Source organism: Alligator mississippiensis, chromosome 10 (genome assembly GCF_030867095.1).
Source record: "Alligator mississippiensis isolate rAllMis1 chromosome 10, rAllMis1, whole genome shotgun sequence".
NCBI lineage: Eukaryota > Metazoa > Chordata > Crocodylia > Alligatoridae > Alligator > Alligator mississippiensis.
Window position 1 is genome coordinate 6,351,038 of NC_081833.1, and position 23,652 is coordinate 6,374,689.

At 52.8% G+C, this 23,652-nt stretch overlaps 1 protein-coding gene across 23 annotated transcripts in view; it reads right to left on the reverse strand.

The window, feature by feature from the left end:
• Positions 1-23,652, reverse strand: part of NCOR2 (nuclear receptor corepressor 2) — a 336,324-nt gene that overhangs the window by 14,272 nt on the left and 298,400 nt on the right. For 13 of the 23 annotated variants that reach the window (XM_019486694.2, XM_019486692.2, XM_019486689.2 and 10 more), the window contains 15 exons: positions 19,295-19,447; positions 17,655-17,735; positions 16,740-17,020; positions 14,957-15,323; positions 12,324-12,551; positions 11,354-11,611; positions 9,298-9,447; positions 8,331-8,477; positions 8,004-8,166; positions 6,591-7,129; positions 4,199-4,342; positions 2,876-3,021; positions 2,315-2,511; positions 1,477-1,626; positions 570-715 (listed from right to left, as the gene is read on the reverse strand). In XM_019486694.2, coding sequence (XP_019342239.2) covers positions 570-715; positions 1,477-1,626; positions 2,315-2,511; positions 2,876-3,021; positions 4,199-4,342; positions 6,591-7,129; positions 8,004-8,166; positions 8,331-8,477; positions 9,298-9,447; positions 11,354-11,611; positions 12,324-12,551; positions 14,957-15,323; positions 16,740-17,020; positions 17,655-17,735; positions 19,295-19,447 — 3,150 coding nt within the window. The remainder of the gene's footprint in view (positions 1-569; positions 716-1,476; positions 1,627-2,314; positions 2,512-2,875; positions 3,022-4,198; positions 4,343-6,590; positions 7,130-8,003; positions 8,167-8,330; positions 8,478-9,297; positions 9,448-11,353; positions 11,612-12,323; positions 12,552-14,956; positions 15,324-16,739; positions 17,021-17,654; positions 17,736-19,294; positions 19,448-23,652) is intronic. The other 10 variants (XM_019486705.2, XM_019486709.2, XM_019486704.2 and 7 more) reach the window with 5 other exon arrangements.

Here is a 23,652-nt window from a genome sequence, read left to right on the forward strand (position 1 = left end):
CTACCTGCTCATGGGCCACAACTGGCTTGGGGAAAGTTTCGTGGGAACCTAGCTCTCTTGATGAAATCTCCATGGGTTCTGGGGGTGAAGTTCATCTGACCTGAATATCAGCCCTAATAAAGGGTGTGACCCCTACGTGAGGGCCCTGAAACATTTGCTTTGTGATCTCTTCTGCACATGGTCTCCCTGCTACACTCTTTCCCCTTTGTGGCTGTCAGCAGTGGAAAGACCCTGGATGAATGCATCTCCTGCCCCCTTGCCCCAAATGCACATGGCCACTGCACAGGCCCTTCACTGCGGTGCATGAGGCAATGATAACACACAGCAGAGGTGGAGAAAGGGCTCATACACTTGGATTTTGAAACCGCACAAAACCCAACAGGCTGAGAGGGTCGGATGGAAAATTTGCAACCCTGGACCTGCAGGGGAAATTGCCTTCAGATGACCAGAATCTGCACAACAGGCTCCTGCAGCCACATCAGGGATCATCTTTCCTTTTTTGTTTCCTCAGGGCCTTTCCATCCTGCTCTCACCCCCGCCACAATCAAGTCATAGTCTGGACGCCTTACTGTACTCCGTCTCACTCTTGTTGGTCGTGCTGAGCTTCTTGATGATCTCCTGCTTTTTGGACTTCACCATGGCGGAGTTGCTCTCGGTCAGTTTGCTGAAGAAGGCAGGGGGCTGGGTGTTGTTTCCTGGGGATTTGGAGCCCATTCTGCAAAGCAGGCGGCCATCAGAAACAGGTGCAGGGTGTGGGACTCACATCTTCCTGTCTACAGAACCCCAGCCTGGTAACGGCACTGCACCCAGAACCCGCCCCTACGCCATCCCGGGACCCGGGATCCCTGGCTTACACCACTGAGTCTGGCTGTTCTCACCAGCCCTGTGCTTCAGGTACAATACATGAGCCCAATGAAATGCTCCTAAATACTGATTAGTGGCTGATTCCTCCCTCTTAAACTGACCACAGACTGGCTGGGACACAAAACTCCTGGCTGGAAGAGAAGTTCTTCTGACCTTGTTATTTCTACCCTAGAATTAAAGAGCCCAACCAGATTTACTTCTCTGCCCTGAAATTCTCTAATATGGAAGTTGGTCCTATTTGCTCAACCCAGTTTTTAAGCAGACAGATGACATGGCCTCACAGGAGGGACTCAAGGCAGGTTGGTGCTTGCCAGGGCAGGGGGCATCTGAACTAACATGAGGGACTGACTGGTCTCTACTGGAACAAAATGGAGAAAGTTGGCTTCTACCCCTCAATCATGCCTCCACATACTCTAGTAGGAGATAACAAACCTGACAACAGTTTGGTACTGTTGTTATGCTACAACAGGCTCAGGCTCAGGCCCTGGCAGGCTTTCCCAGGGACAGTGGGAATGCAAACTTCTGGGAAAGGAGGAAGTCACTGCACTGCTTTTGTAGCATCAGGGTAGATAGCAAAGTCCTCCACTGCCTTCCCCCACTGTTGCCAGTTACCTTTGCTCCATTGGCTCTCCTTCCCGATACAAGAGCGGGTATGAAGCACTCTTCATGTGCTCTGGCTCTCCCATGCTGTCTGGTGGCGACACAGGCTCAATGCCGTTGTCTGGTGCCCCCACTGCAGATGCTTTGCTCTGCTCGGGAGACCTGAGGATGGGGCAAGGAGATGCTGTCAGCCCATGGCAATGCTCTGAAATCCCCGCTTGGCCGGGCAGGGCGAAGGGGCCACGAGGGATTAAGAGGATCCGATAACACGGAAAGCTTCCTTGTGGGGCAAGGTGAAAGGATGCCATTCCCAAAGGAGTGGGTAGCTCTGCCTGCTTCTGACAGTGTCCCTCACATCAGGAGGCTGGAGCCCAGAGGGACCCCCAAGGCTCCTGGTGGCTGTGGTGCCACCCTGTCCTGAGCCCAGAAGTACGTCTCTGGCACAGAAGGAACTAGGTGAGGCCAAGGCAGGTCCCATGGGGAAAAGAGCCAAGCTCAGGAAAGCCCTGGGGCTGAGCCTGGAGGCCAGCATTTTTCTCAGAGGGCTTTGTCCAGGCTGGGAAAAGAAGGTGCTTTTTAAGAACAGGCTAAAAATCTTAGCACAGACAGTGCCCAGCTGCAGTTTCCTTGCACATCAGTAAGAACCCCAGGGCAGGAGCCTATGATTCCCATTGACCTGGGAAGCTCTTGTGAAGACAGCTTGCCCAGGCCACACCAGGACTGCTGTCTGTGTTGGCTCCCAGGGTAACTCCTGCACCATGTTCCCCTGGACACAGCCTATGTGAGCAGGCATGAGCCCCAACTCACAGAGAGGGCCTGGAAACTGCCCCCCCACACCCTGCAACCTCACCTTTTGCCCCCTTCATTCTGCAGGGCGATTTTGGAGGCTGGCGTGTGCTCTTGGGGCAGCGGGAGATAGGCCTCACTGGGGGTGCGACGCAGGTCCAGCACGGGGCATGTGGCTCCAGGGAAGGAGTAGACAGGGGGCTGGATGTGGGGGCTGATCTGCTGAGGGTGATGGCGCGTGTAGTCTTGGGTGATAACCTCCTAGAGGAAGAAAGCCCTCGAGTCAGCAACTCAGTTTCTGGTCCCTCACAATAGCCTGTCTGAGTGGGAGAAATGGGGTTGGGTGGAGGGGGCCCTTCTGGGATTGCCCGTGCCTTGTTTCTCCTCTCTCGGTGCATGAAGTGACAGGGTGGGCAGGGACCTCCAGGGTCCTCCATGGACTGCTGCAGAGCAAGGCATGGCACCAGCCCTCCCTACCCTCAGGTCCGAGGCACCAAGACTTCCGACTCTCCCCTCTGGCCCATCCGTTGCAGGAACTTCCAAGATGCTTTACGTCAGCTGTGAGGACAAACCACCCCCCTCCCATGCTGCCCCAGGAGGGGAGGAGGAGAAAGAGGCTAATTACATTGATGTGCTGAGCCAGGGTGACGACCCGCTGATGCCCCTTGAGGTTCTGGGCCGAGGGTGGCGGCTGCCCCTGGGATGGCTGACCTTCAGGCAGCTGGCGCAGGTGCTGCATGTGAGCTTCAGTCATCGAGGGCTTCAGAGCAGCTGGGAAGAGAAGAAGCAGCCGTGACAACACAGGGCCATGCGCTCCCACTGCCCCAGCATGGCTTTCCATTTTCTCCCTGTAATCACTTGACATGAGACCGCTGATTCCTTACGAAAGGGTTAACCCGCAGCAACAGCGCAGCCTGCAGGGACATGACAGAGCTCGGGTGCAGGAGCTGGGAGTCACGAGCCCTGGCATACAGCCCTCAACTGAGCCTGTGACTTGCTGAGTGACCCTGGCCAGGCCACTCAGACTCCCTGATGCCTTGGTTTTCTCTTCTGCAAGATGGGCTTTCTGATATTCACTCATCGTGCATGGACCACTGAGAAGCTGGGAGGCAATGGGTGGGGTTTGGAAAAGACTCTGAAAAGCAGAAGCCACTTGTTGGCACCTAAGTGAGACCTCCCCGCTTTGCAGAGCCACTGCTCAGAGTTGGAGGCTGCCCAGCATTTCCGGTAAGGCTACGGGGAGGACAGTGGGCGAGCTCAGGTCCAGCTGGGGTTATTTTCCTGCCACAGTGCGAGCTCCAGCAAAATACGCACAAGCAGGTGCAAGCAGACTAACAAGCCTGAGGAGGCCTGATGCTTCTCCTCCTGCTCATGTCTTCCCATCTCCTACTCCTCCCTCAACCTGTCTGCACTCCTCAGCCATGAAGGGAAACAGAGCCCTTTCCGCAGCCCTGGTCAGCGGGCCGTGCTGATACCCCACCCTGCCTGCTACTGGCTTTCTCTTGCATTTCCTCCCCATTAACACACAGCAGCCACCTGGACAGGCACTGGCCTGGCTCCCTTCTCTGTCTGCGAGCATCACCTAGAGGCCTTATGAGGACTTGCTGTGCTGGATGCTGCACAAATCCGTGGTGACACCTTCCCCAGGACAGCAGTGAGTCTTTGCAAGGCGTGTGCACTTGGAGAAGCCCCTCATAGACTTTATTCATGCAAGCTTCTGCTTGCTGGGACTCTCCGCTGCTGCCAGCTTCCATCAGCCTACATCGGTGCAGAGAATACAGGTAGCCCACACCTTAGGACTGAAATACACGGGCCCTCCTAATCCAGGAAAAGGACCCACCCTCACACTCTTGAGGCTAGCAGCCTTCAACTAGGCTACGGGCTGGGGCACGGCGAGCTCCAGGTCCTATCAGATTCCCCCTGCAGTAACAGCAGCCATGGCCCTCACCTTGCTGCTTCTGCCTCATGTCGTGCTCTCCGTGCCCTTTCTCCACGTCCTGCAGCAGCTTTGCCCCTTTCTCGTGGGAGATGCTGGGCGAGCTCACGGGGCTCACTGCTTCAATGCCATCGGGGCTGTAGCCTCCGTGGAAGCCTGGGGGAAGGGAACAAGGGCCTTTATTCTGCAAGCTGCCTATATTCCAGCTCACACTACCTGCAGTGGCTGCCACAAAAACAGGATCCTCCTATCCAGCAAAGAGGGGAAGGAAATCATTAAGCAACCTCTCAGGACAAGCACTGGCCCAGCAGTCGCTTCTACAGGTCTCCTCAGTATTGGAGGGGACAGTGCATTTTGTGAGCATGCACGAAGGCGCATCGCTTTCCACTCGCATCACTGGGAAACTCAGGGGACAACCCCTGGGGACAGGAGAGATGGAGGGGAATGTGCACAGAGCCAAATTTGCTGCTCTTCACAAACATGGGTTCCACAAATACTGAAAAAATAATATAACATTTTCCTACAGAGCTGGAAACCCACCAAACAGTTCATCACTACAGCATGGGAACCAGGAAGCAAATCTGATCAGCATGGATTTGTATCTTACCCGTGAGTGAGGTTCAATAAAATCAACCAAAGCTGTGCACAGCGTGGGAAGCACGCTGCTTTTACACAGAGCCAAAGTGCTGTTTCCACAGGTAGGTCTCCAAAGTGCATCACAAAGGAAAGCCAGCGCTGCCAGCCCTGGCAACAGTGCACGCTCAAAAAGTGAGAGCCAGGCCTAAACGCTCCTAAATCTGGTTTAAAATTCCTGAACTGAAGTACGCATTTGCTTTCCTCTGGTTTCTGGAAAGGGGGTAATTCTGTATCTCCTACAACTGGAAAACCTTGAAGAAGACACTTGTATTTATCTTTGCCTGGACGTGGGGAAGAGGAAAACATGAGAAAGACCAGGAACGGTTCAAAAAGCTTGGCTGGGAAGGGACTGAGAGAAAAGACTTTACAAGGGAACATAGAGCCTCCTCCTAATTTTGGCTCTTCAGTTAGAGGAACACAGTCCTCCTGCTTCTTAGCCTAGGTGAGCAAATGTAGAAGCAGAACGCAGCCAGTCTAAGGGAACTTGTTTTAAAGCAGCGCTGCGTGGCAGCACGGTTAGGTCAGGGTCCCTCCATCCTTCTGGTGGTGGAGCATTCTTGGCCGTGATGTGGGCTGCAAGGGCCCAATGGCAATGACTGGGATCACTGGATGAGGCAAGGGTACGAAAGGGGAGATTCAGAGATCAGAAAAGGTCTCCCCAACCCACGGCCTGCTCTGCATTTAGGTTACATGCATGGGGGTTTGCCACAGGTGCCCAATGGCAACAAATACGAGGTGCACAGAGATAATGCTGACTGGCACACACAGGCACTGGTTGCGAGCACACCAGAGTGGGATGCTTTGGGGGCAAAATGACAACTGTGGGCATGGAGACAGGCACACACCTGGGTACAGCCTCTCCTGGACAAATGCTACTGCACATCATGTCCTATGCTGCTGTGCTGGGCTGCTGTCTTTCACCTCCGCTATAACTGCATCACATTTGTAAGCTAAGCCACCTCTGCCCCCAACACTGCCCATCACCATGGTATCTTCATGCTGATATATTATATTAGAGTTGAACTGAGAAATTCCTTTGCAAAGCACTTTGGGATTCATTAAATTCAAAGGTACCATCCAAGTCTAAGACATCTTTGTGCAGCCGACAACCATCCTGTAGGGCCTGCACTTCCCTGCCCGTGCTGTTTGAATCACGACTCATAATTTTTTAGCACAGATGGGGAGTACAAATATATGTCTTCACTGCTTTAAAGGGTAGAGGGGAGGCTGCCCCTGAGATGTTCTCACCAGCAGTTACAACCCGACATTACCTCTGCGTGATCTTGTAATAATGTAAGTGCAGCTAAAACTTCTGGATCCTGACTGAAACTGGATTGGCATTGGAGCTGTTTTGTTATACTCACATCACTACAGAATTATGCAGATGTAACAAGCTGCTTCACAACAGCTTTGATCAATACAATTGTTACATCTGTCTATACCCCATACCAGCAATTCTAAGGTTTGAGAAATCATGGCCACCCCCAACCCCTTTAATAAATGAATTGAAGAGGGTCAGCAAAGAATTGGCAATGGGAAAATTAAAAGAGAGAAGGGGAAGGGATAAAAGACCCTTAAAAAGAATGAATACAATTAAAAAAAGGCTGGAACAACATAAATGATTTTAAAAGGTAAATAAATGCATGAGGAAGTGGAAGAAGCCAATCACCAAAACGTGCAATTAAAAAAAAAAGCTATATATATATGTATATATATATTGTTTTTAGGCCACGAACTCGGACTCTCACCACCCCCTCCAATTTCTTACCATCACTAGTGGAGTCGTTATTTAGCGAGCCTCTTTCTCGCTTCCCCTTATCGCAAGAAATTTGACGCATGATAATCACATCTATGAAGTTGGCCGCTGTCATGGTGGTCTTACCGAGTGCTCGGAGCTCCTGTTCCTGCATTGAAAAGGGTTTACTTTGACTCTTTTCTCTACTGTGCTGCTCATTGACCGAAGCTGCATGCTGCTGTTCCAGGGGTGGATGGTGCTGCTGGTTTTTTCCCTGTCCTCTGCTATACGGCTGAGAAGAACCTGGCCCAGAGACTGGTAAGGGCCTAGACTCCGTGGCTTTAATAGGTGAAGATGACTGTTCTAGGTGCGTCCCACTGGGCAGTTTTGAGGTGTATAAGTTGTTGTCAGTCTGAGGGCGTTCTACCTTGGCTTCTCGGGCCCTTGACGACTCTTTTTGCAAGGTGGATGGGTCCATCATGGCTGCGTAGCCGTCCATGGGCGAGCGCAAGGCAGATGCTGGGGGGAAGCCTGCAGAGCGTATCGGTGACGTGGTAGTGGTGGAGGAGGATCTGGAAGGCAGATTAAGAACAATAATCAATGGATAATAGAACCACGGGGCAAAGAGAAGCAGCACCTGTGAGTCTAACCCAGCCCTCAACTCCCCAGATAGATCCTGCTATCAGAAGCAGATGCAGGCAAGGTTGTGAGCGAGCGGGGCCTAGCTCAGGTCCCTGCTGTGAGTGATTTCTGGTCCGCACCGGCATTGTGAAAGACGGGAATCCGGCCCTCCATCAATCTAACCAGTGCAGCTCATTCCCCATTTGTACTTGCGACCTCAGGCTGTGCTGCCCATAAGGAAGGCACAGGCACAATGGGGCATAATACCAGAGTGCATCAGGAGTCAGAGGGCTGCCTTTGGCTTCCCGCTAAGGACCAGCTTGGAGTAAAAATCCATCGATGGCACCAACTACACATCAGATGAAGTAAGCTTGTGCTCACAAGAGCATATACACCTCTGATTCAGCTAGTCCATAAGGTATATCTCTGCCTTGCCTTCTACCAGCTAAATGCACATTTCTGCCATGACTGCCTCCGGGATAATCACTGCGCAAGACTATCAGCTGGAAAGAAAAAACAACAACCCTTACACAGCAAACTGCTCGTTCAGCCCCTGGCTGAAGAAGAACAGAGCTGGGCTCTGGTTATACCCATTTGTTTAATTCTTGGCAGCACCTTCTGGCAAAAGACATTGGGAGAGGAAAAGAACCTGGTTTCAAAGTTGGACCCAACATACTATCTCCTGCTAGGGCCTACTCCTGTCCTCACTGAAATCAAGGGGAAAAAACCCTCCCTCTGACTCTAGCACAGCAGGATTAAGAGGTTTAATAGCCCCAAACCCTCCATGCCCGGAAGAGGGAAGCAAGCAGCAAACCCCATACGTACCGCAGGACCGAGGGGGTGGGGCTGTCCGAGGACAGGATCTTCATGCCTGTGTTGTGGAGCACGCTGGGGCGCTGCTGGACAGTGTCGTGGGTGCGGGGCGAGACGGGAGAGTGCTGGTGGCTGTGAGAGTGTGCAGATGAACGGCTGCTGCTCTGCTCGGTACCTGTAGAAACGCAGAGGAGAATCGGATCAGGAAGCAGATGTGGAAAGCCAAGGGGCCGGGGGAAGACTGGGCAGAGCAGAGACCTAAGCCAGGTGCACTAGGAGAAGTCTTCAGCTCAGGTCCCTAGTGGGTGAGGTCTGTGCCTGGGGCTCTTCCATGCCTACCTGGCCTCCAGATAGGGGCGTGCTCCACTGTGGTGGCCGTGAGCATGGATTTCTCCCGCTCCCTCTCGCGTTCCCGCTCCCGCTCTCGATCCCGCTCCCGTTCGGAAGCTGACACTCCCGTCTGCTTGGTCAGGTGGGTGGGGCCTCCTGAAATTCAAAGAAACCCAAGTCATATCATCGGCACAGCCCTCTTCTAGTGCCCTGGAATGGGAAAACCAAAAAACCAATAAAAAAAACAACGAACGGTTTGGTTTGGAAAACGTCGGGTTCGATAAAGTAAACTGTTCATCTCTGTGTTCTAGCACGTTTCACTGAAAATAATGAATAACGACGCAAACTGACAAGATGTGTCAGTAAAAGCTGCTATTAATAACACTTCTTAGTTATTTAACTAGTCCTAGGGTCGAAAGGGACCTTCAAGGGTCATTAAGACCAATCACAATAGAGTACTATAACACAGCAAGAGTCGAAGATGCTAGTATTTTTAGTTCATTCTATAGCTGAAATAATTAAGGACAGCTGCTACTTAGGCCCTATTGATACACCTTTTCTTCTTTTCTAGAGCTAAGTGTGCAATGACAGACCAGTTGGATACACTGCATTACAACACAGGAACAGGCGATACCTATCCAAAAACCTCTCTCTCACTGGGGCTGTTACTGCTGGCAACAGGAAATAATAGAAAAATATAAGCAGGAGTAACTTAAACAGCAGCTTTCGGCCATGAATGCCAATAGATAGTTTGAGGGCAAGCACCTCTTATCACTACGTGGCTTCATTTGTGTAAGGAAGGTGCTCTCAGGTAGAGACAACAGTCTGAACTACAAAGAGAGGCTGCAGAATCACCGCTGCAGGTTCACAACCAGAAGCCCAGAGGCTTCAGATGGGTTTTCAGTCTGCTGATATGGACCCTGGGCAAACAACCAAGGGCATTTCTAGTTGGCGATGCCTACATTGTGGCCTTTACCTGGGGAGAGCGGGGAGCTGCTGTGTCGGTTGCTGAAAGCTTGCGGGGTGCTGTGCATGTAGGTGATTCGGTCCATGGGGGGGGCAGAGGTGCCAGGTGTGGGTGGTACGAGGACAGGCAGGTGTGGCACTTGAGACAGGTCGATTATTCCTGCAGAGAGAATGGAAAGGGACATCAGGATGATGACAGGGGTCACAGGGTTCAGCCATGGCAGCAAGGTCTGAGGGGAGAGACCTACAGCACATGCCTCCCTATGGTGGCTGCTAAGGGGACAGGACTGAGACAGCAGGCAGTCTGAAAAGCTATTTTCTGAGCTGTGTTGATAACTGTGGAACCAGAAGACAGCCAGGGCGAAAGCCCCATACAGGGTCCCAGCATGTCACCAGGCCACCACAGAAATCCTGCGTCTCAGGTGTAAATGCCACCCGTGCTTCACTCAATGCCCTTCGCCCAGCGTGGACAGTGGAACCCGGCGCGATGCCCCTGGTTAATGGAACAGCCTCTCTTGGGTCTGAACATTGTAAAGCTCAACCCTTCAGCCCCCACTCCCACCAAACGGCAGGCCTGGCTACCTGACGCAGAGACGCAGTGACACCGAGTGGGACCATGGCTGCTACTAATTTAGGCTCCACTCACTAACAGTGCAACAAAATACGTGCACACAGGGATGCACGGACAGCACGCGCTTCTCTTATCAACCCCCACGCAGCACTCAGAGAACATTTTTTTTTTCCTTTTACTCTTGAAAGAGCTCTCCAGGCACGTAAGGGCCAGATTGTGGGATCCTTTCCCGTGCCAGCAGCATCACCAAAGTCAACGGGGCTGCTTTTGAAAGTGCTTCCCACAGGGAGCAGCAGCTCCACAATCTGGCCCCGCACTAATTAATCCTTCTGCCTTCCCTGAAAGCTTTCCTCGCCTCGTTTCCAGGGAGCAGATTCAGATCTGGTCCTCCATTCTATCAACGCCCCGGCTTGCAACAGCACCTATCTGGTTCAAGTTCATGCTCTGTTGCTCCCTTGTTCAGCTCTAAATGGCATGGTCCCATTAGCTTCCAAGACACCCGCCACCCATCCTGTGCCTGCCCAGCTATGGGTGACGGGAGAAGAAAGGCAGGGCAGAGCAGAAATGATGATCTCACGAGGTCCCTTCCAGCCCTAGACTTCTGTGAATCTGTGAGGGTACACCCATGCGTGACCATCAGAAAGAAAAGCCTTGCCAGCAGTTAGCTGCAAAAAGGTCTAAGAAGAGTTCAGCCCAAGGAATCCCAAAGCGACCTACTCTGCAGATACAGGAATCATTTCACTTGCTACTCATAATCAGCCCCTTTTTGGGGGTGGGAGGTGGGACAGAGTGCGGCAGCTGATTCACAGCCAGCAGCGACTAAATAGTTTAGGACAGGAAGTGAGAATCAGGAATGCACCCAAGTCTGCAGGGCACTGTAGGGAGACGGAGTCTAGCCAGAAGGGGACCAGGCCTGCAAAACAACGCTGCAGGATCCTGGATAACCCCAAAGGCTGGGAGTTCGGGCGGCTCGGAAAGACGGCTTCAGCAGCAGTCACCGGCTGCCCTCTAGAGCTGGACTGCAGCATTGCCATCAGGATCAGATGGGAGCAGAAAGCACCCTCACCTCTCCCTACAGAAGGGGGTGGATGGAGGGGGACAGCCTCTCATCCAAGTTCTGACCAAGCCCAGCCTTCTTCAGCAGGCAGCGGCTCATCGGATCACAACCCAAGGTAATACAGCTACCTCTAAAGCAGCCTAACCTCTAAAGCAGCCTCAAGAAACCTAACCTGCTGTCAAGAACAGCAAGAAAATAACTTGTCTCCGTGCGGAGCATTCAAGGACTGCTGAACCAGCTGAAACCAAAGTATTTCTGCACTTCAGGGCTATGCCACCAGCTTGATTTCTACCACAGAACCAGCAACGGCTCCTCCACAAGGGACCTTCTCCCGAGGCAGACCATGGGCTGCGTTGCCCTCAGCACTTTCAGACCCGACTGAGCTACGTCCTTCGAGAAGGAAAAACAGCCACCCAGGAACCCCGGACAGCTTCATACTTCGAGGACCTGCTGCATAGTTGAGAGCCAGAGAAGGCTCGCGAGGGGAGAGTCCGCGCAGCATGTCTGCCCGCTGCACCATGGCTGAGGCGGCAGCAGCGTTGTGGTGCATCTGCTGGGAGGTAATGTAGTCGTTGATGATGGTCTGCCTGTTCTCCATGGCGGCTGTGTCTGGGTACCCTCGGATGAGGTATGGAGGGTAGAGGTGGGAGTATGTTGGGCTCGGAGCAAGATGCCTGGGCAAGTAGTAAGCAGCAGCTGAAAGGAAAGATTTAAACAGGTCAGTCTCCCCTGAAACATGGGCTGAGAAGCAGGCTCAAAACCTCACAAAAAACATGGAAATACTGGTTTTACATGGTGGGTTAATTCAGGGACTGGTAGAGGCCTGATTCAGCAAGCATGTGGGCTCTATCCATCTGCCCTTCATGCTGGGGGGCGGCTGTGCCACACCAGTGAGCCAGTACCCTGCTCACCCTGCCCTAGTTGGCTACCAGACCTCGGACATCAGCTACCGAGGGCCCAAGGGTGGAGGAAGCCAGGAGGGCTTTTTAGCTGCCTCAGGGACTTAAAATGGGAAAGTTTGCACTGGCGCTGTGCCTGCTGAAAAGATGGGGAGGTACTCAGCCAAGATGAGGGGGGAGCTGTGTTGGATGAGAGCTCACATGAGAGATGGCTGTAGGCAGCAGAGGCTAATCACGGAGCAAGGCAGAAGAGTTTCAAAAGTTGTGAAATGGGACTGCTGAAAGCCAGAGGATGGGAGGTTTGGCTTCATCTCACTGTGTAGCTCACAACAGACTGGGCCAGGCTTCAAGTCTCTTACCCTGCTGTAAATTCAGAGCAGCCCCCATCCTCCGTCTCTGGGGTGGGCATGGGCTGGATTTACAGAGGAGAGCGGACAGCAGAGTGACTGCGTGCTTCCATGGCCAGCCGGGGGCTGCTTGAGGCAGCTTGCGCCCCCAGAAAGAAGTACCTGCTTCCAGTTGGATTCCCCTGGGGATCGCGGCAGGGTCGAAGGCCAATGGGATGTGTCCCCGGTACAGGTCGACGCCGCTCACTCCCCGCAGCAAGTGTTCGTACGGCGACATGGGGTGGTGGTGGTCCGAGACGGTGGCGTGAGGGGACTTGGAGCTGGACATTTCTCTCGGCGTGGGGGTGATCTTTCTGTCCTGGGACACTGGCTTCCCAGAAGTGATACTCCCTGCAGGAGCAAAGGAAATGAGTCAGAGGAGCCAACGCTCGCAGCCAAACTCTCTGCTCAGATGGGCATGCCTGGCTCCCGCGGAGCTCAGGGGAGCCTTCCTTCCTCGCGCCATTGTTTTGATTTCACAGCACATTGTGCGAGTGCCTGGGGGCCTCGGCGAGGTGGAAGCCTCATTGTGCTGTGCGTCCGAGGGGAGAGTTTGGTGCGCGGTTTGAACAATTGCCTTTTGGGCTAGAAACCAAGGCCCCCGCCCTGGCGCACGCATTGAGCCTGATGTAAGAGGGAGGCAGCTGAGACGGATCTGTTCACATCTCCTGGGCCCACTTCTACCCTCAGTGCACCCGCTTTTGTGGGCTCCAATAGGAACGGCCTACGCTTTGCTGCAGCTGGTGCCTGCCCCATGCTACAGCACAGCACGTGCAGTAGAGGGTGGGATTTCCAAAAGCACAGAGTACTTTACGTGGTCATGTCCCATGGAAGGGCATTTGCACCGACTCTAATAAGAGCACTCCACATCCACTCTGCCCAGCAGCTTGTGCTGAATCTCACGTGCTCTGCAAGATCCCACCCTTCAATCCTACCCTACTAACTGCACGGAGCTGGATGCAGTAGATGCAAGAAGCAACCTGCCAGCTCACACATCCTTTGGTAACAGCAGTCCTGACAGCCAGACCTCCACAGAGGCAATGAGAAACATGTCTGGGGAGGTGCGCAAATATATGAACCTGACCTATCACCTGCAGTGGGGTTGGGCTTACTTTTGTCAGATGAAGGGACAAAGTTGGCTAAACTACAACATCCGTAAAAGGAAAGGGATGGAGCAGTCCTGTCACTGAGGGCCAGGGAGCTGGGTCCGAGAGGCTGCAACCTGACCCAGTGCCTCAGCATCAGAGTCAGGGTAAAGGCTCTGGAGGTCCTGGTTTCAGGTTGTGCTCAGACTACACCTCTCCAGTGATATATCCCCAGCAAATGCAAAGCACAAAACAGCCAATGCAAACCCTCACAATCCTGTTGACCCCAGAGGCGAGTACACCAGATGAACGTGCCCTTCTGATGCTGCTGGAGAAACTTGCATAACCACAGAGCCCTGCTGCCAGCGATGGCCCCGTTGCTTTGCTCTGCCAGTCACCAAGTGGTTAATGTTATGAGACACAAAACCTGACCCTGACATCAAAACAAAAGTGATGAAATGGGGCCCAGGTGGCTCTGACACCGGCTGTCCTCCTGAGCTCCCCGGGAGCTGTAAACACTTTCGTAATACATGGAGAAGTGCCTGGAAGCATGTCAAGTTGTTCTCACTTTCCTAACTCAGTGCTTCGGTGGTGCAGGGGTCTATTTCTGGACTGGAGAACGGGTGGGAAGGGCAGCGGGCCCCAGGTTGGCTCATCTTAAGGAGGAGCCTTTCCACCGGTTCAGAGAGCCACCCTCTCCCATTGCGGGCACAGAAATGGACCATTTGAGCCAGGTGGCCGATCAAAACAGCTCCGATTCCAAATCCATGCAACACGCCACATGGAAACAGGCTGTGTCCCCAGCAGCATTCGGAGAAATGAGACAGCGAGTCATTTCCCAACAACGAACACATGCAAGGAAGACAGATCCGCTCGCAGACGGGCAGCGAACCAGAACGCAGACGATTCCTTGGGAGTTACTCGGCCAGCTCTCATTCAGACAATGAAGCTAAGGATGCTCCGTTTCACTGTCTGCGTCTTACGTGCTAGCCCCAGTCAATTCTGTTTGGGTTTCCAGCACGGCAGGGGATGCTTAAATCTCCTTGTGAAACCGCTGTTGTTGACAAAAAGAACCATGGAAACACTTCAGGTTGTATTAACCTCCAACTCCCTCCATTTGAACAAAACCTCAAGTTGGCATTGCTGCTATAAATCAAGCTTGCCATGGATGCAGAGGGATGATCTAATTGACTCAGAAGAGCTGCCTTCCAACTCACATAACTGATAATAGGCTTCATTTTTTCAGACTAGGCTGCACAGTGTTTGCTGACCACTGGCCTGTCCTTCTCGCACACGCACCCTGTAATCTAGTGTGACACAAAATTGCACCTCTCTGCTGGAATTTAAAAGAGTGATTACACTTTTTAACTGGGAAACCACCAGCCCCTCTGGCCATAACTCCCTGCTCCAGCCAATGTGGGGCATTCGCCACGTGTGGAAATCGAAGAGAGAACAGCTGGTCAACGGGATTTTTTTCTTCCTCCTAAAAAAAAGTACCTTGTTCAACTGTTGCAGCTGATCTCTCCAGAAAGGGACCTCAGAGGCCGGTCGTGCAGAGATGGAGGGAGCTGCACCTCACCTGACTTGGGCATCAGGTTTGGTGCCAGGCAGAGCAAAAAAGAAATCTGCCCTAAAACAAAAGCCCCAGGGGTTCCCAAGAACAGGAGTTACCTTCATGCTGCCTTGGGGTGGATTCCCTTGTGGATACTGGAGAACCTCTGTGCAGGTGACTACTGAACGCTGTCCCGTGGGCTGACTGGTGGTCCTCGTAGGCGAGAGGGCTATGGCGAGGCTTTCCAGGCTCGGGCACAATCACCGGGGCTCCCCGGGTAATTGAACCTCCAGAGTTTGTCACCGAACTGGGCCGGCTTTTCACGCTCTCCTCGTAACAAGCCCTCTCTAGATTGCGTGGGTCCTGCATGACGTCCAGCGAGTGCACAGAATGAAAAGTCCTCCCTGGGCTACCGATAATGGAGCGGACGTCATGCTTTTTGGCACTTACTGATGAAGGATTGTTGTCGTACTTCAGTGGGGTACCCTGGGGAGAGACAAGGCAGTGCAGAGGTCACAAAAGGGTGCATGAGGGGAAGGAAGCAGAATGGGAGGAGGTCAGTGGAGATCACCACGAGCTTTCTTGGCCCATGGTCAGCTTGGGGCACTAGGGACAGGACATTTAAAAATGCCTAGCAACTCAAAGACAAACCTCAATGATCTTCAACAGGACCTGCTGTTTTTAGGGCATGTCTGGGCCACTCACTGCTAGTGTTGGGAAGCTCCAGGCTAAGATAACTCCAAGTCTGCTCCAAACACGCTGCCTCCCAAACTGGAAGTAGTACAGTTGCCTTAGGCTAGAGCTCAGTGCACCGTAAGTTTTCTGCCTGGTAACATAACTGGGAGGTCCAGAGCTACCCTTAAGTGCTTTGGAAAATCCCACTCTATGTAAATAATAATGACTATGTTGTCTAGAAGCCCCAGGGTGACATACAGGAGGAGCACGGTGCAATTATGCAGCGGGTCAACCGTGGCCGAGTTTCCTATTCCCTGGGGGAACGGTGGAAAGTCACCATGGAAAGTAACCATCAACTATGTCTGCACCCAGCATGCTCCTTCTACCACGCACCAGAGAACTAAGCCAGAATCAACTGTCACAAACACGAATAGCTGCCGTGGAAACGTCTCAAATATTTTGAGTCTGCAACAGGAAATGTGCACCCAGCATTTGCTCACCAACTCCTAGAGCTGGCCCTGTTGGTTATCACTGACCCAGGTAGGAGGAAAACAATCCTGTTCTCAGTAATCTCTATATAAAAGCCGGAGTCATTCCCAGTCAGCAAATTTACACTGGGTTTAGTGTGACGGCTGTGTTACCGACAGCAGAATGTGACCCAGCAAGTTTACACATGCCGTTTCCAACAGAGAGCTTAGAAAGAGGCACTGTTGCTTAGAGGAGCCAGTATTGGGATCATTCATTCGATCCAGTTTTAAGAGGCGGCAGGTAAGGCTGGTGGAGAAGAAGAAGAGGGGGCCAGACATAGAGAACCTGGATCTGACCACCCTCTGCTTTAGGAAACAGCAGCTTAGCTGATGATGCCTCTGTGAAACAACAATTTCTACCCTTCTCCACCCCGAGTTTAACTCTGAAACGTCTTCCAGCAGTCTATGCAAATAAGCTCATTAACTCAGAGCTTATGGTCATAGTCACGTCCTAAACTCCCCGACGGGGGAATAACAAAAAGAATCGCTAAAAATAACAGCTGCTGTTTGCGCTGACTTTAATCCCAAGTGGGAAACCTGACTGAAACTGGTCTTGGGCCCAGGCCTAGCAGAGGAGAAGGGTACGTGTCACCCTTCCCCATCTTGACGACCCACCCACCGTGCATTATGCCAACCCACCCACCATGCATCATGCCTACCCACCCACTGTGCATCATGCCTACCCACCCACTGTGCATACCTGTGTAATGGAGCCTTCCTTCAGAGGCCTCGTGGCTATGGGGATATCAGGCGTGCGCCTTAATTCCTCCCTGGGGATCTCGTGGATTGACCTTCCTGCTTCTTTCACCGTGGCCACCAGCCCCTCGTGGGCTGATTTCATTTTCAAGGGCGTGAGGCCCTCGTGAGGCCGCCCCTTGTAGGGGTCCGATAAGTCCCTTGGCGGAGTGTTTTCTCTCTTGAGCTGCTTGGCTTCTCTTCTGAGGTAGTCCTCATGGGCCTCCACATAGGATCGAGGTATTCCTACACCCCACCCAAGAAAGACAAGGCTCTGTCATGGGTTTCCAAAAGAAAAAGACCCCAGCAGGCTGACTGCTGTGCTGACGGACCCCGTAGCAGCAGTCTGTCACAGGGGTTTACAGGGTTACCGTGCCAAGAGCCCAGGCAGCGTGACCCAGCTGACACTGCCTTGCTGGTGCCACGCGAGGTCTGACGCCTGGCACGGAGGATTTTGCAGAAGCGTTTTCTGCTGGTCTGGCCCTGCTCTCCTTGAAGCCATGGGAGAAGGGGGGAGGGTCCCACCACTACCCAAGGAGCTCCAGAACGATCATTACCTTCCTGGCAGCATCTCCCAAGATCCCCATGTGCTAGCAGTGCCCCTAAAGTATATGGGGAGAATGACACCATCACCAGTAATATGATGGGTGGTGCCAGGCCCATGAGAATGCCTGGTGAGAGCAGGGCCAGGTCCTTGCTGAATGCCTCTGAATATCTCACCCTGCTAGACAGGTCTGCTTGGGGCCTGTGGACCAACGTGGATGGCAGGATCCACAGGCAAGGCCATGCTGCACATCGGAAAAATATCTCCCGTCGTGCCCTGCTCGTTTGCACCCCGACCACTTTCCTAGATGAGCTACACGGCACTTGCCAGACTTACCTTGTGTGATTGAGCCCCGGATATGATGCTGCTCCTTTAAGTTGTGGGGACCGTCTGGGGGGATGGCTCTGCCCATAAGACCTAGAACAGGCCAAAGAGGTAAGTCAAGTCAGAGAGCAGCCACAGAGACTTGATCTTTGAGAGCAGGCTAGACAGACACTCGGGCGAGCTGTTTTAGACAAAGATGTTCCTCCCGCCTTGTGCAGGGAGTGGGACCAGACGGCAGCCTGAGGTTTCTCCAGCCCTGGTTTTCAGCGATTAAACTGCTCGCATTTTCACTGTATTTCCAAGGGCCACAGTACAGAAGCGAGTCACCTGAGCTGTTTGCAGCACCTGGGATGGGATCAGTTCTCAAGGGCTAGTCTGATTCTCCCCTTTTCCTCAGTTTACTTTGTTTTTCTGGAACCAGAACACCTGGGCTGTCAGCTTCCTCTGCTGCCTGGTCACTCTCGCTGCCTTGTTTCCCTGCACTGGCTCAGTGTGAGCCTCTGTGGAAGCACAGCAGCGGAGCACTTAAAGAAGAGCTTGCAGATTCAAAACCATCATTACTTCTTGGCAGTGTCTCCCCAGAGCCCCATGTGCTAGCACCATCCCAAAAGCATACGGGAAGAATCTGACACCACCAACAAAAACATAATCCAAACTAGCCATTTGAGAGAGATTAGCCAAAGTAATTAGAGGCCTGCAATTAACACTCCTCTTTTTTTTTTTTTTTTAATAAACAATTAACCTGACTTTGCCCCCTTGTAATTTTCCCTTGCTCTTAAGCGAATGAAGATGCCACTGTAAGAATGCAGAAGCCACGCCGATAAATGAAACACTTGGACCCAATCCTACAAGTAGCCCCGCTGAAACTAGTTTCACATGCAGACGAGTCAGCTACATGCATGCTGTTGGAAGACTCTAAACCTGGCTTTCCCTTAAATGGGTTCTCCAACTTGGTATCGGATCAATTATTCCTCATCTTTTGTAGATAAATCTCCCAAGGACACTACAAATCCCAATCATTCGTAAAAAAGTCTTCTGGGGAGGGGGGTTTACAGCTAGACGATGCCCCTTTAACACGGTCTTTCGCTGGACTCCCTAAAAATCCCAGCCTGGAGCTGTAGTTTAGTGCAATCCAAACCAGTGATCTCCAAACCACAGCTCACAGGTAACATGCTGCCCACCGACTCTGGTATGGCTTGTGGCCAAAGGAAACTAAGACATTAAACTGAGTTGATGGCGAGAGCCAAGTGTGATGCTAACCACTGGCTCTTACTTGCCTAGGGGCCAGCAAAAGGTAGAAACCAGTGGTCTAGACACGTTTGTAGGGGCCTGTGGCACTGTTATTAAGAAGAATGATGAATGAAGACCTCTTTTGCTTTATGATCCTGTTCATACAAACCTACAATTATGGCGCTTGCATGTGCATGTACACACGCATGTATTTGCTAGTCTGCGTGTGCACTCCTCCCACATAGGGAGTTTCAGTCAGGCTTATTTTAGGTGAAGGGAATTAGGAGCAAGAAACAATACATCGCATCCCCATGAGAGAGCAAGCATCATGCGCATCTCTTTTGCAACAGGCTGCAGAAAGTCCCTGGAGTTGCCAGACTGCTGATCTGGCACTGCCAAGAGACCCCCCACCACAGACTTACCTTCGATGCTTGCAGATGACATGTCGCGGGCCGATAAGCCCCGGCCGATCCTCCCCTCCATCATATCGTAGGTCCGTTTGGTACCTGTGGTCTCGTGGGAGCCACCAGAACTCCGGCTGTCCTCCTTGGGGCACTGGGAAGCAGCAACGCCACCTAGGAAACAAAACAGACGTGAAGGAGCAAAGCGGCCTCGAAAGGGAGGAATGAATGAGCAAGGCTGTTTACTGTAACTCAGGCCAGAGGGTCAAGGCCCTTCTGAGCAACAGCCCAGAGCTCTCACAGCCCAAACCTTGTGAGCTGTGAGAGCATTACAGCATGGGACGGGGTTCCAGGAAAATCAGCCGTTGCCTCCTCCCTGCCTGCCCGATTCCAAACACTGTGGCCTCATGCTTGGACAAGGGTGTCTGTTTTCCCCACTGTCCAGACATAGTCAGTGAGACATTTGGGAGCAAATCCAGCCCTGGTGCAAGCAGCTGCAACTCTCCCAGCTATTGGTCCCTGGACTCGTTTCTTGAACGTACCTACTGTGTGGGATCCTGTCCAGCCGCCTCAGCAGACACTGGGATATGCTCCCGGGGATAAAAGTAGGCAAAAGGGAAGAAGCAACGCAGAAAAACACCCAAAGCAACCGAATGCGTTTCGACGTTCAACAATCTCATATTATTCCCGTCTGAACCTGCAGCTGAACACTGTGCTCGCAGACACAGAACAGCGCAGAACACAGAACACGCAGTGGAGAACGTGAAACATTTCACGCAAAGACAGAGGGCGGCAGAAGTGTGATGTGAAGCAACGGAGGCGACCCCATCCCACGTGTGACCTTCTCTTTGCTTCCAACTATTCACGTTCTCATGCACAACCCTAAGGTCTCCAAATGGCCCAAGCCAACTGGGTTACCAAGACCATCTCCATGCCAGCGCAGGTCTTCTTGCTGCTCTGCCGCGTCCACTCAAACGATGGGCCTCCTACTCTTACCCCCTTGAGACCGTTCCACTGCCTCAAAAATTCATGATCTCCCCCCGCACTGGATTTGCCCCAGCAAACCCACTGCACCAGTACAATCTTATTTTCTCCATAACGTGCTGCAAGCTGTGAAATTTATACGGCAGTTTATGATGCAGCTGAATGCGCCGTGTTTATATAACTAGCTCCAAGCTACAGAGTTGGCTCGCAGAGATATATGCTTTGCCCATTATCTCTGGCCCCGTCTATGCAACTGAGGAATGCCAGTGCCCTGATCCTCTTCTTTCATGTACACAGAAACTTGGAATTATACAATTAGAGAAAACACTGGAGAAGACAAGAAACATTTGTTCGGTCACGGAGAGTTTGGGAACAAAAGTTCTTTTCTGTGAAGCCTGTCATTAATAAAATGGGATTATTACAATGTAACACCCACGATCACTTCCTGCAGTCAGCAGGCAGAGGGTATGGGGGCAGATTTGGGGAAAAAGAGGACTCTCTCTGCTCAGATTGATTTGGTAGGAGAAAAAAAAAATTGGTGGCTGATGTTCAGAAAGCAGCCTAGCATCTTGAGACACACGAAGGGGGTAATGTTCCTGTATCCTGTCATCAAGGAACATCTGCTCCAAATTGGTTCTTCTGCAAATAAAAAAACCCAACCCTGTCCCTGGATCTCTTTGTTTCATGGAGAAAAAGGGGGAGGGGAAGGGAGAGGAGGGTGCACGGGAAGAGAGAGAGTAAAAAGAAAAAATCGCTCCGAAAACACGTCCTTTTCCCCACAGAAGCCATTAGCAATCACATGCAGAATGAGAATAACCAATCTAGCACAATTCAGCTCGCACATGCTACAGGATTTCGTCTCATTAGAGCCCTTTTATTTTTAAGCACCCTCATGACACTGAAGAACTTGCAATTTTTTTCCTCCTTGCCAGAATTCATAATCACTAACCATTTAATTTAATTTTTTTTTTTAACTCCTTTGCTTCTGGATCTGAAACCTTCCCAGGATTGAGGAGGGGACAGGAGATGGTCAAGACTTTTGGGATCCAAGCGCCTTAGCCCTAAGTGCCCAGCAAAGAGCGGAAAAGCCACCACATGCGTGAATCATTTGTCCTTCCCAGGTGGCCTCGTCCTTGATATCATAATGCTTTGCTAGTACTATTTGTGGGGAGGGAAAAGGGCAGGCTAAACACCTGCGAGACAGTGACACACATGCATAGCAGCGCTGGTGGAGGAGTTGTACTAATGGAGCCCAAGAGAAGCCACAAATGTTAATTCCCTCATCAAATGTGAACTAATGCCATGGAGGATCACCGGCGTCAGAGATGTGCAAGGCCTGGCGCACGCAGAGCCCATCTCTCTCCCCTTGCCAGCCACAGCACACCTGACCTTAAGCCTGGAAACGGCCAGAGACTAACTCTGCTCTTGCTCCCTCTGGTCTTGGACAGAGCACCCACCTTTCACTGCTGAGCCCTCTCCCCCATGCCATCACCATCATTAGTGTCTGTATTACAACCGCATCTACAAGCTCCAAGTAAAATGGAGGTTTCCCAGTGTACCACAGGGGATGGACACAGCGCTGGAGAGCTGGCGAGCTAAGACGCCGAGATACACCAAGAACAGGGTGGGAAACGAAGGCATGGACCAGCAACACAAGGGCCCTGGGTCATGCAGCCAGTCTGGGAATACAACCCCTGTCTCCATCTCCTGCATTCCCACGTGGATCGCCAACTGCTGCCCACGCAGGTTGATTAGTGATTGCAGACCTGCCCTGAAGGGTAACACCTACCGCGACTTCCCTCTGGATGTATTTAGGGCCAACTGGCCCCGTGCCTGAGCTGCAGTCACAACCTGGGCTGATTGGGTTGAAGCTCGGAGGTGAGCAGGGCAGCCCAGCTCCCCCGCTGCTGCACTGCTTATTAGACCAGCCTGCTTGATCCCAAGCACCGGCTGCGGGCAGCTCGTTAGGAAGACAGCCCTGAAATGCTTCCTGCATTGCTTTCTGGCCTCAACTGTGCCAAGTATCCCAGAGACCAGGCTGCCACAAGTCTCCCTGAGCGACACTTCCTCTCCGGGACAAAGGGAACGACTGAACGCGAGAGGAATGGCAATGGGGTGCGTGCATTGGGTGCAGCGGGCATGGCACGCAGCGCTCCTCCAGCCCGGCACCGGTGAGACCAGCCGAGGCCATAAGGCTGGAGTCAGAAGCTAGCCAGCATGTAGGATTTTACCCCTTCCCCTGCTGGCCCCCTCCACCAACCCAGCCATTCGGCTGAAACCAGGGAAGGTGCGGTGCTGCGGGGTGCCCAGTTCGGGCTGCCTCCCTAAATCCTTGTAAGGTCTGCTATTCAGTGCTGCTCCCAAGCACCTGGAAACCTTCCTGCCAGAGTCCTGGTGGGAAGGGAGGGGTGCTCAGCACTTTGGAAGCCCAGATGGGAGCGCGGGGCTGGGAATCAGGCCTGCACCTGTTCTGTTTGCTAGCAGTTGGCTGCCTGGTCGGCTCAGCCCCCAGCCTGCCCACACCGGTTAGCTCACCGCAGCACGCAGACAGCAGCCGACGGAAAACAAAACCCCCTCACCTGCAAGGAGGGCAGCAGGAGAAAGGCTCCCCATGGCAGCACGGCTGGGCAAGGAAAGAGCCAGCACGGGGCACCCTTTCTCCGCCATCGCCTTCCTCAGTCTGAGGCCAGCCAGCTTTGGAAACTAGGGCTCCCGGTCAGCAGCGAAGGCATGACATGCCAGGGGTTTCGCTGTTAAGCAGGCCACGGTGGGGTGGCGACAGACTAATGCATGGAGGGACACTGCTTGCTGGGGAGGCCAGCCGGTTGTGGGTGGGTAACGCATCAGCAGATCCGAGAGATACGCTAAGAGGCAGCGGGCGTGCCCAAGATTAGCATCTGGTCCTCAGTCATCTCTGCGTTAGATTCGGCACAGATCTGGTGCCAAGCTGCAAGGCAGATCTCTGCACTCCTCCCGTGCCAGGTACCAACGCACTCCCAGGTCCGTATCCAGCCCCGCGCACACCCCGATCCCCGGGATTGGAGAGTCGCGGGAAGAGAACCCCCCGCGAGGGTGGCACTCGCTGTACCGCAGCATCCTCTTCCTCCCAATGCGGCAGGGCAGAGGGGAAGTCAACTGCTTGCTTGGCTGTCCCTGCCCAACCCACACAGCCTGTAGAAGGGCAACGTGACAGGAAAGGACCGTACCTCAGAGTCATTTGTAGCCTCGCTGGAGATGAACAGCTGCTCATCTCTAGTGGGAGCCAACCGTGCTAGCAGGCGGGTTGTTATGGCAAGCCCTGCTATCTGATGAACCGGCTTGGGGAAGGAAGTAACAGCTGGTTACTGAGCGCTGATACTGCGAACGCAGCAAGGCGGCCTGTGCGCTTCACAAGG